Here is a 14,737-nt window from a genome sequence, read left to right as displayed (position 1 = left end):
TTTCAAATAGCCATCAAGGCCTACTTATAAAGATTTTGGCTCAAACCCTAACACAGGAGATGTCAGGGGAAGTTGGGAGGTGAATCGTATTAAGCACTGCCTGCATATGTGGCAGTGCGACAGTCCTGAGACTGAGGTAGCTCGTGTAGGTCCCTAAGCTATGCCAGATGCCTCCAAAGCTTCCTGAACTGCCTCATACTGGGAAGGCCCAAAGCTGTTTTCAAATGCTTTCTACAGACTCTTATAGTTATATTTTCGGCTGCAGTTCCCAACTCCAAACTCATGTTTATAGTACATGATTGATGCTCTCTTCATTTGCTCTGATTTGTCATAAAGTTGCTAAAACTTTTTTCTTCGTCACAACTGCTTACTAGTGTCAATACTATTTGACTTATTAATGCAATTCTGTCTTTTTTAGGTGGAGCCTATCCTTTGGTAAAAGAGTGGTTTGTCTATTTTGGAAATCCTCTCAAGCAGCCGGAGCTAATACAACCTGTACAACCTTCTGTTCCAGGTAGAATAAATGTGTTTAAGTCTAAACTGAAAGAATGACCTCACTAAAATGAAGTTAGACAATCCATCATCATCCTTTTGATATAGAATCTAGAATGACTGTGGAGAACAAGGAGCTAAAGTGCTACATGCCTGTAATTGCTTTTTGTAATTATAATAGGATTCAGCTTTGAGATACATGTTATTGCTGTGTTTTGTTAAACCCAGTGCTAATTTGAGCATCAGTTCTAAACTTAAAACAGTTTCTTAGAGGTTCTAAATACTGCTCTAAGGCCAGGATAGGTGGTATGTAGGGCCATATTAAAATTTATGCATTAACCTATTTGACAGAATGTGTTAATGAAAGTGATGGAAAATGTAGAGAAGAGTAATTTTTAGATCACCTATGACAACCCAAAAAGAGATTCCAGCTTTCAATAAAAAAATTAGTTAGCTTATCTGTTTCTGTGAAGCTGTTTCTATTGTCTTAAGCTTCAAGCTTTGTGTGTTTTTGTCTTCTTCCCTTTGGTAAAAAACACGTTAATGAACACTCTTAGTGAAATTAGAGTTGTGAGAAATATATTTATGAGAAAGTATAATACACTTAAGTGAAAAGATTGGGCACTGTCTATGTCACTAAATGGTATCATGCAATACAAGTCTAGGATTGGAAGTAAACAGTATTGTAACAATTTTGTTATTTCAGAGGGAAAATTGTTGGGATTGTTCATTTGTCCATGCTATTGTAGTCATCTTTACTCTCACAGCTCTCTATCTCTCTGTCTAGTCATCTGCTATCACATGGATCAGCAGCACGAAAGCTTTTTTAGTCTTTTGTATGACATGAATTTGTTCCATTGATTTACAATAACACCGATATCTTGTTAAGAAGAGTTATCTACTCAACTTTTTGAGAATAATCACCAGCACTTCTTCCCTCAGCACCAGAACTTTCTGTAGTAGTCCTTGTTCTGTCTGCTGTAAATCCAGATTCAGAAAAAGTTGAAATGCATGCACTTTTTTATAAATATATAATAAATTTTCTTTTAAAGTATCCTAAGCCATATATTTAACGAGAGTCTTCGCATTCAAGGATGAAAGAAAACCAGTTGTTCTTTAGATATCAGACTTTTCAAAATCTTTTTTAAAGGGCTGTTTGGAAAGAAATATAGACAAAGTACAAATGAGTTTTTATTTGATATACAGTGGTTTCACTGTCCAGTACCCCATATACAAAATTAGGACGGTGATTATCTAATTGGCTTTGTGATAGCATGAAATTGCTGTGAAATTTTGCAAATGGATAAGAATATGCAGGGTAAAAGTTGATGAGTCTGTCCTGCACAATTGTTTTATTTCAGCATACAATGGTCTGAGGACATGCATTTGTAAAAGAAGGAAACAAAATTTGACAAAGTATAAACCACACCTACACTTCAAATTGTCTGGCAAATATACTGTATTTATTGTTGTGAAGTTTTCAATCCCAGATATTATACTTCCTTCCTCCCTTTCTGGAGAGGAATCCACTTAATCTCATGTACTCTGGTTCTACAGCTCTGCAAACATGATACATAGAACCCATCTTTATGTTGACAATAAACAGGATTTAAAATCACTGTGTTTGTTTGTTTATAGCAACCACGTAAGTGGAGTTTATAAAAACAGAATCTTCTCAGCCATAATCTTTGCAAATTCAGTAATGAAAGGCTGTTCAAGCAGACTATTAAAAGAGGGGAGGAGGACTTTTAGTGTTTATTTTTAGTCCTCTGTTGTCATTCCTTCAGCGAACAAATATTTTTCTAAAATTTTTACAGTCCATATTTGTATGCCTTACATTCACTCATGCATCTTTGATTTTCCACAGCATGACTTTCTAATTCACCATATAAGGTCCTCAACAGCACATCACATTTTTCAGACAGGGTTCATATTTAGAGCTAAATTTAAAGAAGTTGTTATAGGAAGTTAGAGTTCAAAGCTGTCAATCAAGATCAGGTTATGCGAAAAGAGAAAAAAAACTTTACCAAAAACCTATTAGAAAATTCACAAGTATAATTAATTTTGGAAGGTTCTTTGCTTTATCTTTTTTGAAAAAACTTATAACCTTATCATCAAAACTAGTTTAGAGCTGTACTGAGAATATATGGAAAATCCTGACTCTTTTGAATTTGATTTAGATTAAAAAGTCTGAAGAAGCTATTTACTTTGAACTGTAGTTACATAACAATAAATATTTTAAATTTTGCATTGATCTCTTAAAAAAAGGTAGAATTTCCACTAACTTTTTATATAAAACAGCAGAACTGCCTTGTATCAGGAAAAGTTGCAGGTGATAGACTGAATGTTAGCTCTTTGTTTTTAAATAAAATATTGAATCTTAAAGGCAGTATGGTAAGTAAGATGATGACTTAAAATATATTTAAAATACCATACGTATTATATATATATTGTTGGGTTTTTTTGAGAGACAGTCTTCTGAATTAACATCTGTGCTTGCTCTCATTCTCTGTATCTCTTTCTTGCTTCTGGAATATTTCTTTTCAGTTGAATGAATATGATCATTGTTTCCCACACATTGACAAAGTAGCACTTAAATTGATAAAAAGTGTCATCAAGAAATTAATTTTGTTAGAAGATCTGTGATCCAGGAAAATACTGTTTAACAGCCATATCTTGTGAACATAGCAGATATATTTGATATGTGTGTGATTTATATGGAACAGAAAAAATTCTAAAGTCTTTACTGGAAATATATAGACTCTGCTGTTCATTTAATTTCTGAAAATGTGTAGGATATTGTAGCTTCATACCAAAGAGTTTGGATGTACTTTCAGTATTTTAATCATTGCCTCTTACAGGAATATGACATGAATATGCTTAGGTTCAAAATGCTGTCTCTGGAACGCTTATTTAATGGTCAGATTTAATTGGCATTTGGGTTCATGGCATCTTTAAAATTGGCCACAGTTGTTGAGAAGTACATTTTTATAAGCTTATTTTTACTGCTCGGTATTTACATGCGTGTGTAAAAATGAAGAAGTGTTAAAGTTCTATTACTGATGTTATAAACTAAAATTTCAATAGTCTATACTTCAAATATACATTAACAGTTAATATTATACATTTATATCTGTATGCACAATGATGACTTGTTTAAAGTTGGTATGATTGTATGGATCATCTTTGTAAAAGCCTTGAGTTAAACGATCTCATATAATTAATGCATTCCACAACTTTTTCATGTATTGCATATTCATAAATCAATAATTGAAATTCAAACAAATGAAATAAGTAGTTATGTATTCCCTTGAAGTGCTTTTGTTTGTCATGCTGCTTTCTGTATGACAATTTCATTAAATATATGAGTATACAGGAAAAAATATAAAAAGTAATTCAGTTCATGCTTTTTCTTTTAACTTGTTGGTTGTGTGTGTTTGTGTGTGGGCAAGTAGTATCTCTTAACCTGCATGAAGGTCTTTGTGGTGCTCCTCTTCTTGAGGTTCCTGAGGACTACAGTTTACATTGTAGTGAATATGGTTTTCACACAGTTTTTTTTGTGTTGACAATAATTGTAAGCATATACAGCATTTGAGTAATTCATAGGAACTTGTGGTTCCTACAACCAGTAGGATAGATCATTTTCTCATTACTAATCTTTACAGTAAAGATGTATCAATTGTATATACCTAAGTATGTTTTGCTGTGTTTTCCTTTTGTTATCGGTTGTTTTTTAGGTTAATTTAGTAAATATCTAGACATGTTCTGAAGGTAAATTATTTCTCCTGCCTATCCAAGTAAATTTCTCTTTCAGGAATGTTTTCTAGTTACTGTAAATTATGTAGTGAGGATGTAACTAGAGCAGAGAACAGTTTTGGGGATCTACTGTATATGAATCCTAGAATCTGCTGTGGACTTTATGTATAATGGGAAAGTCATTAAACTTCAGGGTATTTCTTTCTTTGTTTTACTTATCTTTCATTTAAGAATTAATAGATCAGTCTTGGGTACTACATGGTATTTTATTACTTGTAGAAGAGATCATCTCCGAAAAATAGCACCTTTGGTTGGTGTGTTCCAAAAGGAGAGAGCATCAAATTTTCTTTTCCAGACTAAATAACTCATAATTTATCCATACTTCTTTTTCCCAGGCGCAAGTAGATGTTTCTGAAAGTGTAAGGAATTGTTTATGGAAGAGATGTCTTGAATTTTTGTTGAGTTCTCTCAATATAGATATGTAATCCTGAATATTGACAGAGTTAATGGTTTTATTCTGAAGAAAGAAGGATTTCTATTATTAGATATAACCCTGGATGCAAAAAAGAACTTTGCTTTAACTGATTTCTGGTGTATCTCTTCGTATGCAGAAACCATGTACAAATTGTCTCGGACTTGATAGGAAAAGTTTAAAGTTTGTTCTGTTTTGGTTTCCTGCATGCTATATTTGCTTTAATTCCTGGAAGTCAGTCTCTGTGGTTCTTTTTTTTTCTTAAGGCAGCAATTACCAATATCAAAACCACTAATTTGAGTCTTTTTGGTGCTGTCTATAGCTATTTGTGTTATCTCTAACCTGCATTTCTATCTACAATCAAGCAACTGGTCCTTTTCTTAATAAGGTTAGAGACTTATAGATTTTATGATAGTAGTTCTTTACATGGTTAAAACTTTTGACAGGAGAGTTAGTCTTAAAAGTAGTAAAAAAAACATCCATCAGGGAGATAAAGAAAGAAAGTACTAACTTCTCTTCTAGTTCCCCCTCTCCAAAGAATTAGTACCATTTGGTTAATGGGCTTTCCTGGCTAAATAAACATTGTCTATGTAGATTTCAGCACCTTGTCACTTTAACCATTTATTATCACCAAGTGTTCTTAACTGGTCTGCAGCTGCTGCATGTCACATAAAAAAGGAGAAGGTGTTACCAAATGTTGCTTAATTAGTCCACATTTAAAATTCACACCTCGTTTTATTTAAATACAGAAGCAGCAGTACTTTATGGTACAATTCTTTTATTGAGATTCTCAAGCATAACCAGTTAGCTGTTCTGTTATTTCACGTGCATTAGTGTTTATTTTGATAACAGATTAAATGTAATTTAAATGAGGAGCAAATTTTGTATTCATTCACACATGTCACAAGCAGGGAGATGGCAACATGAGGTAAATATTAAGGATTTAGAAACAAGCATGAATGATAGTATAGAAATTCTTGAAAGATACATTTTTCTTAACTGATGACAGTTCTTTTGTGTGTGTTTGCAGCAGTGTTTCATACAGTAGCCTACGGAGTGCAAAATACCAGATCACCTTGGTTTTTGTTCCCAAACTGGAACCTACTGCAGAGGAGTCATACCAACACAGTGTTTTATGGACAATACCTGTTTGCCAGCAAGTGGCATAGGTGATCAGTTTGTTAATTAAAACAGGTGATTATAAGGGAGACAATGTGAGGATCCTTCAGGGATCTGGGAGAGACAGAAGAAAAAGATCTAGTTGTTTTCTGCTGAATCACTATTTATGATGAATTCATTTAATGCTCTTGATCCCCAAGGGAAAGAACACACTTGCAGGCAAACTTTGATTTTGCATAGGTTAAGTGCCTGCTATCTCAAAGTTTTCTGTGTTGTTGTAACCATTTAATTCAGTCCATTCTGCTTAAACATGCCTGTATTCAATAAATTTTGTTTAAATTACAGGCCGTATTTTTATGTAATTTTTTTTCCAATGCAAGTTTTGTCAAATACATTTTATTTTCAGCTTTGTGATCCTTGCAAGTAGCAAGAGCAGATCAGTTGTTTCCTTTCAGATTGTAATGAGGTAGACGTGTTTTATCTTGTTGCTGCCAAAATAAAATAATGGATTTCCTTTGTAGGTGGAACACCTAATTTGAAAACACTGTGGCTTGCCAAAGGACCTGATGTGGAAAAGCAACGGTATAGTACGTTTCTGGCATGCTTTCACCTTCAGGATGAGATGGAAGAACTCCAAGCTCTAGAAGCACCTGTTGCAGGATTCTGTTGCTTGCTGATCTATCTTATGATGCAGGTAACTGAGACAGTTGCTTTTTCTTCCACTGTCAGCTGATAGATGTGACTGACTAATAAACTATTTCTTGCTAGCCTGTGCTAGATTTTTGTCCTAATCTTTACTGTAGGCATAGCTGATCAAATATAACAGTACTGCATTACAGTATTTTTAATTACTCTGCTTAACATGCACCATCCTGCTCAAGAAATACTTGGGTTTTTTTGGTAGTTAATCATAACTCTCACATGCCCATGACAAAACCCCTTGGGCAGTTTAACAGAGAGAGTATAAACTGAGGGATTTCCCCGGTTTTTTGGGACCTGTTTGCAAACTAAAGCTGCTCCTTTTGTGTTTCCTTTGTGTCATCAAAAGAAGACATTCCCTCAGGTGACTATGCAGGCTATGCAAACAGCAGTATAAATATTTAGTTAGCTCTCGCTGCTTTTTCACACCATCTTGTCAATCTACTCATTTTCAAGCTAGAATTGAGAATATGGCTCTTCTCATTAAATTCTGAGTAATAGAGGATCATTAGGTAGCAGTTCTGTTATAATTCCAAATATTTGGCAGCCTGAAGACTACCTTAATTGTAATAAAAAGGGGCACAAGATTAAATACCATATTGCTTCATTGTTTACTTTTCTCTTAGGTATTTAATATGTTGTCTGTACTTGCCTGATTTCAAATGCTGATCTCACAAGCAGATTTTCCTCTCTGAGGATGAGAAAATTATAATGCTTTTATCTAATCTGATAAACTCTGCTTCACTTGTGCCTGCACTGAACTGCATTTTGTCTATTGTTCTGCTTTCTCAGACTTCACTTTCCTCAATAGCAGATTTATACTGGCATGTGATACATGAAAACAAGTTCTCCCTTACTTTTCCTTTCTTTTTGTGTTTACTCAAATTTAAATGATGCATTGAGGAAATACATGTGGGAATTATACAAGTGATTCATATAGCTCTTTTTTTTCTTCTTTAATTTTTGTATCACAGAATATAAATTGAAGGTTTTTTGAAGATGAAACTCATTAAACATCATTTCATGCCTTGCAGTTTAAATTCAGCAAGATACATATCATGTACCAAGCTTTTAACATACTTGAAGTGTTCTTCATATTTGGATATGAAATTGCAGTTTCATTTATTTATCTGTTATCACTGTTTCATTTATTTATTGTGCTATCCTGCACAATCTTTCATAGCATGATAACTAAAGTGAGAAGGATTTCTTTAGTGGGATTACAAAGAGGAGTAACAGGAGGGAACACCTACAGAAATGTGGATTTACTGACCCTTGATCACAGCATATTAGTAAAATTTAAAAAATGCTTGTCAGGGAAATGGTTTTCAGAACTCATTATCCAATGGCTTCTGTTAAAAACAGAGATGAAAGCAGTTTCACAGCTCTTCTTTTCAACAGCAGTAATAGCAGAGAGATCATGGAAAGGACTTAGTTTGATGGAAGGTTTTTCATGGTGGTGCCAGTTTCTCAACATCTGTCCTGTTTTTCTGATTCTCTTCTGGTCTCTGAGTTGTTGTGATACAATCTACTCTATGAACGAGACTAGGGAATCAATTTGGATTTAAACGTTTTTCATTGCTGAGTTTTTTTAAATGTTGCTTATTTCTCTAGTATTGTCCATTTGTTCTCCTGGGGTGTTGGAGAGGAAAACTTGAGAGCAAGAGTGTCAGCAGCCATCCTTTGAGCTGTCCATATTGCTTCCATTTGTTTTATAGCTGAGAAAACAATGCTTGTCTAACTGTGATCTAATTCTTGTCTTTACTTTACACTTTAGTCTTAAATTTCTATTAGAGAAGGAAGGTGGATTGTTTTCTCAAAAATTATTTAAGTTGACCAATTGTAGGTTGCCTTGAAGCAGGCTTCAAGCTTTCCTTCAACTCATGTGAGGGATAATAAACTTCTTAAAAATTCAATTCCTCGTTATTCAATCTAACCTAAAAATTAGGTTTTTATGGGAACCATCATATTGGCCAACCCATCTGGCTTCCTCAAAACTTATGTGCAAATATTTAGTGAAAACTTTTTTTTTTTTTAAAGTAAGAAAAAATATAATAAACAAACCTTAAATATGTAAAGAAAGTGTTGATTTGAAAAATATCTTTTTCAGTGAGGGTACTTTTCAAATATCCTCCAAATTAAGAACAAAAATTTACAAAATAATAGGTCTGTCATTAAAATTGGGAAAGGAGTGAATGAGTTCAGATATCAAAATGTGAAGTCTGCAAAGAAAGGAGAAATATCTCTTTCAATCTCTTATGGTTTTGGAATAAATCTGACAGTGGAATTGTGGTAACTCTCCAAGTTTGGTTACTGAATAAAATATTTCTCCAAAGGAGTGTTTTTACATTCGTAAGCATTTTGGCTCCTCTGCTCTCTTAGGGGCATTTTCTTGCTGTTGTACTTGCAAACAATATTTGATTTCCTTTTCTTAGCACAAAATTGTGCAAGTATTGAGAATTATTGTGTAGATGGAAGTCACTTTTCTGTTACTTCAATATATAAAATGTGCAGGTTCAGTAAAACTCTTGTTGCTGTCTACACAAAGGTGACACCTGACTTGAATTACAGGGTAAATTAAGGCCATTATCAGATCTTAGCAGACAGGTGGAATTAATGAATACCAAGGAGCATTTTGAAAGCTTAAAATTTTTCTAATATCCCTCCCATTCTTGTGCTTTATGCAAGATTTAGCAGCATCATAGAGGGGAAAGTATTTTACAGTGCAACAAACACAAGGCCTGACTTTAAAAAATTTTTTAAAATTCTCAGTAGTGGTTAGATAATTTTTATCCTGAGGAGAAAAGAATGAGTTACTCCTCCTAAGCAAATAAATGAATGACATAATTATAGATGGCTTCGTAATGTTTGGGGTTTTTTCCTGTTGATTTATATTAATACTTTTTTGTTAATTTTTCTCTCCTTCATTTTATCTGTCACTAAATAGAAGCTCTTAATGGATTGAAATAGAATGTACAAAACATTCCCCCAAAATTAAGCTGTTTAAAGAAAGGCGATGCAGAGTTTTAGGCAGCCTTTTAACATTTCTGTAAGCCCACAATGCACATTTCCACATTTTGCAAGAGAAACCTTTCCTCAAGTTCCAATTGATAAGGAATTGTAATGTTTTATGGATCTTGCTTTAAAGCCCTTTTTATAGCCTCAACAGTTGTAACAGATATGTGGTCTTGGTGTGCATAATGTTCTTATAAGAGGAAGGAAAGGATCAGAACTGAACTGGTATTGTCATAGGATCATCCCAGCTGGTCTCAAGGTACTGTCTTTCTCCTGAGGTGACCCTGTGCCTCTATAGAATGTCAGAACACCTTTTCACAGCAGAAAAAGCCCCCATTCCCCCTTCAGTCGTAGAAGTATTAGAGTGAACTGTTACATGAATTTAGAATTTTTCTTTATGTTACCCCACTTGAACATTTTAGATTTAGTTTTCTCATAGTTTTGAGTTTTCCCCACTTCAATTTGTAGCCTAAAAATCCTGAAATTCAGGTAAAAGTAGGCAATTAAATATTTTAGATTATTTTTAAAGTTTCCAACAGATGACTGTATAAGCATTTGAAAAAAAACCCAATAGTCATCACATCTGTGGCTCCGTGAAGAGGGTTTTATCCTGGATGTTAATTATAAAGCAATTTTTTTTAATCTCATTTTTTTACTATGCTTGGCGTTACAGAGATGAAGTTATTTCCTGTTACTAAGAAACTTCAAGGGAAGCAGAAAAGGGAATAAAGAGGGGTGGGCTTTTTTTTTTTGGTGTGTGGAAATCCATGTATATACACTATACACGAGTATTGAGATATGCATTTCTTTCAGGTTGTGAAAGAAAGTATTTTGTTCCCTGAAAGTGTATTTTCCTAGACAATGCATTCGTGGTGGTCATAATTCCATGAGGTCATTGATCTAAGTTTGATGTGCTTGAGCAAGAGGAGTCAATTTTCAGGAGAGTTTCTCTTCAGGGCCTTCAGATAATGTGTTATTTTTTCACCTGTTTTAGGTCAATAGCCTCTCTCTGGAGGACTTAAATGCATTTGTGGCACTCATTCTCTGCCTCAAAGGGAAGTCAGCTGCTCAACTGGCAGGTCTGCAGGTATGGACCAGAATAATTTGTTGCATAAAATGGTCATGAAAAATATTTTGGGGGAAAATTGTTTTACATTAATTTTTTGCAGATATGGGAACTAAAGATCATGGTAAATACATAGGCTTTTAATGTGCTGCATTTCATGTGAATACTTACATTTGTTAATTACGCAAAAAATTAAAATGAAAAGGACATTTTCTGGTGGTTGTGAAGTAGCATGAGCAAAGTAGTCTTAGATTTCTTGCTTACTTGGCTTCCAGACTTCAATCTGATTAAAAATTTTGTAGTGGTGAATCCTGTCTTACAACATTGCTACATTATTTTTTACTGAGGAGGATTTTGTTTTGGGACATAGGTTGTATGAAAATCGCTACATTAAATCAAATTTAAGTATACATGAGGGAGAATATAAACATAGTATAAACCTAACCAGAAAAATTTTTATGTGACCCACTGTCATCATGGCTGGACTTCGCGAATGAAGATTTGGGAAAGGTCTCTACCCACGTTTGTCACAAGCACGCTGGTGGCTAAAAAGGCCAATACGAGATAGGCATGTCCAATTGCAAAAGGCACAGCAGAAAGACTCCCTAGATGGTATATTCTGCAAGACACGATTCTTTCTGCATTGTCTTTTCTCCTCAAGGGTGATCCTGTATGCGTTCTCAAAGGCATCAGCAGCGTTATAGATGGTGTGTCTCCAGGCCTCCCGATTGGAGGCCAGAGTAGACCAGTTATGTTGATCAGTATGGCCAAGGTTGAGATGTTGTTTCAGGGAGTCCTTATAAATCCTCTTTGGGGCTCCTCACATGCAGCAACCAGTGGCAAGTTCAGCGTAAAGCAGGATCTTAGGGAGGTGGTGGCCCTTCATCCTGGAGACGTGCCCTGCCCAGTGCAGCTGTGTTCTCAGCAACATGGCCTCAATGCCTGTGACTGCTACTTGTTCAGAACAGACGTATTGGTCACATAATCTGACCAGTGGATGTTTAGGATTGTGCGGAGACAGCGTTGATGGAAGCGTTCTAGGAGTCGCAGGTGGTGGCAGTAAATGACCCGTGACTCAGATCCATATAAGAGAGCACACAGCACTATGGCTCTGTAAACACTGATCTTCGTACTTTTCTTCAAGTGTTTATTTCACCAAACTCTTTTATGAAGCTTTCCAAAGGCACTATATGCCTTTGCTAACCCGTTGTCTATCTCCCACTGTACTGAAAACTACTTGGATTACACTATTCTATAATTAGTCACGAGTTCTTTTAAATATTTTATATACACCATGCAAATCTGGCTTTTTCCTTTTCCTATCTTCTTCAATCCACATGTGGAAAGGCAGGTTGCTAGATGATTATTGCAGTAGAACCATTTAAATTTATCTTCTTGCATATGGCATTATACAAGAGTATTTTCAATGTCACAGCTTCAAATTGTATTCAAAGTATTAGTAGTGTAGAGCATAGACTGTATGTGTCAATGGCCACTTGAGTTGTGGGTTTACGTAGAAGTAGGTGGGAAAGGATTAGAAATGGTTAGAACCTTAACATATCTTCACTCTCTAAATCTCGCTTATATTTCCAGTAAATTCTCTGTTGCTTTGAACCGTCCATGTGAGAATTTTAAAAGTACTTTTTGCTGATAGCAAGGTAAACCAACCACTGCTATTACCATCCATTTGTTTCTAGTGCACAGGGACCGAATTAATAAAACCAATGTGCTTCCAGTTTCATTATTTGGTTCACTATAACAGATAAAGTCCAGTCTCCTATCATTTTTTTAAAAATTCATCACAAATTTGTTCTGCAGCTGATCAAGTGTGAGATCTGTGTAACAAAAAGGAAGCTATGAAATTAAGACCATATGGAAAACAGCAAAAATGTAGGATTTATTGCTGTCAAAGACATTATTGCACGTAGTGTTGCACTCAACATTGGGAGTATCATTACTTTATCAAATCTGTGTGGCAGTCATTCAGCAAAAGCATAAAGGAAACCAAGCTTAAGTGTTGAAACAATTTGTTTATAGGTGCACTTATATCTTACAGTGTCTACTACATATATACATTAAGATACACTTAGGTATTACTACAGAAGTTTCTGAAGTGTTTGAATGTTTATTCTGTTTGAATTAGAGGTCCTTGTGTGCTTCATTCATGTTGTGATTCTATGAAAATAGAAATCTGAGTGTTGCAAACATGTAATATTAATCAATGTATGCTACTTATCAGCATTGTAGTAATTCAGAGTTGTTCACAAAATTGTATTCTTTTCCCACAAGCTTATGGCAGAGCTTTATAGCATAAAAGTGCATGAAATGTGAAGCTGGTCTTACACTGTCTCATGAAGTGGACAGCATGTTGTTGGAATTGACTTCTGTGTGCTATTGGGAGGTCCTTTCCAAAGTTCTGTCCCTCTGCTGCGTAAGAAAACACTTCATGCACTGTCACATAATGCTGTGCTAAAAAACAACAAAAGATTGTATAATGCAGTTGAAAATTTTGTATCGAGCTATTTTGTAGAGCACTTCCTTGTCTTATTCTATTAAAATTCATAATAGTGCCTTTGGTAATAGTGTGAGTCAGAATAAATCCCTCTAAAGGGAATAGTGAGGAAAGATTTTGGTCTCTTTCCCTTCTGAGTTTGTGAATAGATTAATAACAGTTTCAAACCTTTCTCCCATTTGCCTTCAAATTAACCTCCCTTCCTGTGTTTTAATGACGTGGATTTCCTGGTGGTAAACGGTTGCTCTTTTTCAGTTTCTTGCATAGTTGTTTCTTGTCAAGGTATATCAAGAAAGATGTTATTTTGTATTAATAGCCATAAAAATACTTTTTTTCTTCATATATAAGCCGCCTGTAATTTTGGGAAAGCACTAGGATCAGTTTCAAGATTTGTATGATGTTACTCTCACTTCACAGGAAGAGTAAAAAGTGGTCTGTTTCCTGTTTCTGTGCTTCTGAAATTTGGTGTGTGGATGAATTTAATTATGTCCTGGGAATTTTCTTTTGAAAGAGCAGTACACTAAATAAATAGACTACCTTATGTAAGTACTCTAAGAATAATGATCAAAAAAACAAGCTTTCTGAGTATTATCATTCAAGAATCTAATTTTCAAGATTCCACCTCAGAACAGCCTAAGCTGGTTTTGCTCATTACTATGTTTATCTGGTCATTTTACAAATTTGAGATAGACTGTTATTTTAATAGTTAGTAAATAGGTTATCAGTAGGTATTTAACAGCTTAATGTTTGTGTTTAAAATCAAATGATCCAAGTGCAGTTAATTACACTAGTACATAACTAATTAATAAGTGGGGTTTATAGTAGGAAATCAGGAATAGAGTCTGTTTACCATACTTTTTATTCTCCACTGAAAGGTTAAAAGTGGTCCTTAGAAAGACTTACTAACAGAGCTTTGAAGGAAATTATGTTAAACTTAGTCAGCATCTGCAAAATTTTATGAAGTTGTTTGCTCATTTACCATTTTGGACTCAACACTACAGTATTATTTTAAATGTAGAAAAAAAATGTTTACTTCTTGTAAACAATTCTGTGAAATACACTAATTTAATAAAAAAAAAGTCTGTTTCTGTAAAGGACTCCATTAGCAGGTATGTTGTAGCAGAACACTGAACTTCCACTGTGAAATATGAGAGAAAATATAGAACCTGTTCTTCTGCTAGAATGAAGAGAGCCTTTCATCATTAACTTTCAAATCTGCTTTCTAATATGCTGTCCATATTTCATAGTTAATGAGATCCATAAACCCACAAATCTCTGAAACAGAAATGTCTATGGTTTGAATAAAGTGGGTTAAAGCCATAAAAAATATAGTTTATCTCATGCTGAAAGAAAGTGGGCTGTGGACATGTAACTACATTGTACATTAAATATTACTTTCTGAGAATAACATAATGTTTATACATGAAGATTTGATTATTTTTCAAGATCGATGGTCTCGTAAAACCAAAATGTGCACATGATAGAGAAGACATTTTTCTGGTAAGTTTTTTTCTAGTTTTCTTGTGCTGCCCCCCCTTATATGGTAGATTAGCATTCTGCTTTGCCCAAGCCTCCCATAGAGCTGATACCTAAGGTCAGAATTAAA

At 34.5% G+C, this 14,737-nt stretch overlaps 1 protein-coding gene across 1 annotated transcript in view; it reads left to right on the top strand.

Moving 5' to 3' along the window:
• FAM120B (family with sequence similarity 120B) overlaps positions 1 to 14,737 on the top strand; it is a 49,129-nt gene that overhangs the window by 10,860 nt on the left and 23,532 nt on the right. Inside the window, exons 4-6 of the mRNA XM_032683657.1 lie at positions 419 to 514; positions 6,361 to 6,533; positions 10,548 to 10,640. Coding sequence (XP_032539548.1) covers positions 419 to 514; positions 6,361 to 6,533; positions 10,548 to 10,640 — 362 coding nt within the window. The remainder of the gene's footprint in view (positions 1 to 418; positions 515 to 6,360; positions 6,534 to 10,547; positions 10,641 to 14,737) is intronic.

This window comes from Chiroxiphia lanceolata, chromosome 3 (assembly GCF_009829145.1).
Source record: "Chiroxiphia lanceolata isolate bChiLan1 chromosome 3, bChiLan1.pri, whole genome shotgun sequence".
In the NCBI taxonomy this organism is placed as follows: domain Eukaryota; kingdom Metazoa; phylum Chordata; class Aves; order Passeriformes; family Pipridae; genus Chiroxiphia; species Chiroxiphia lanceolata.
The sequence above is the reverse complement of the archived record's forward strand: the minus strand, read 5'-3'. Positions and strand labels throughout refer to the sequence as shown.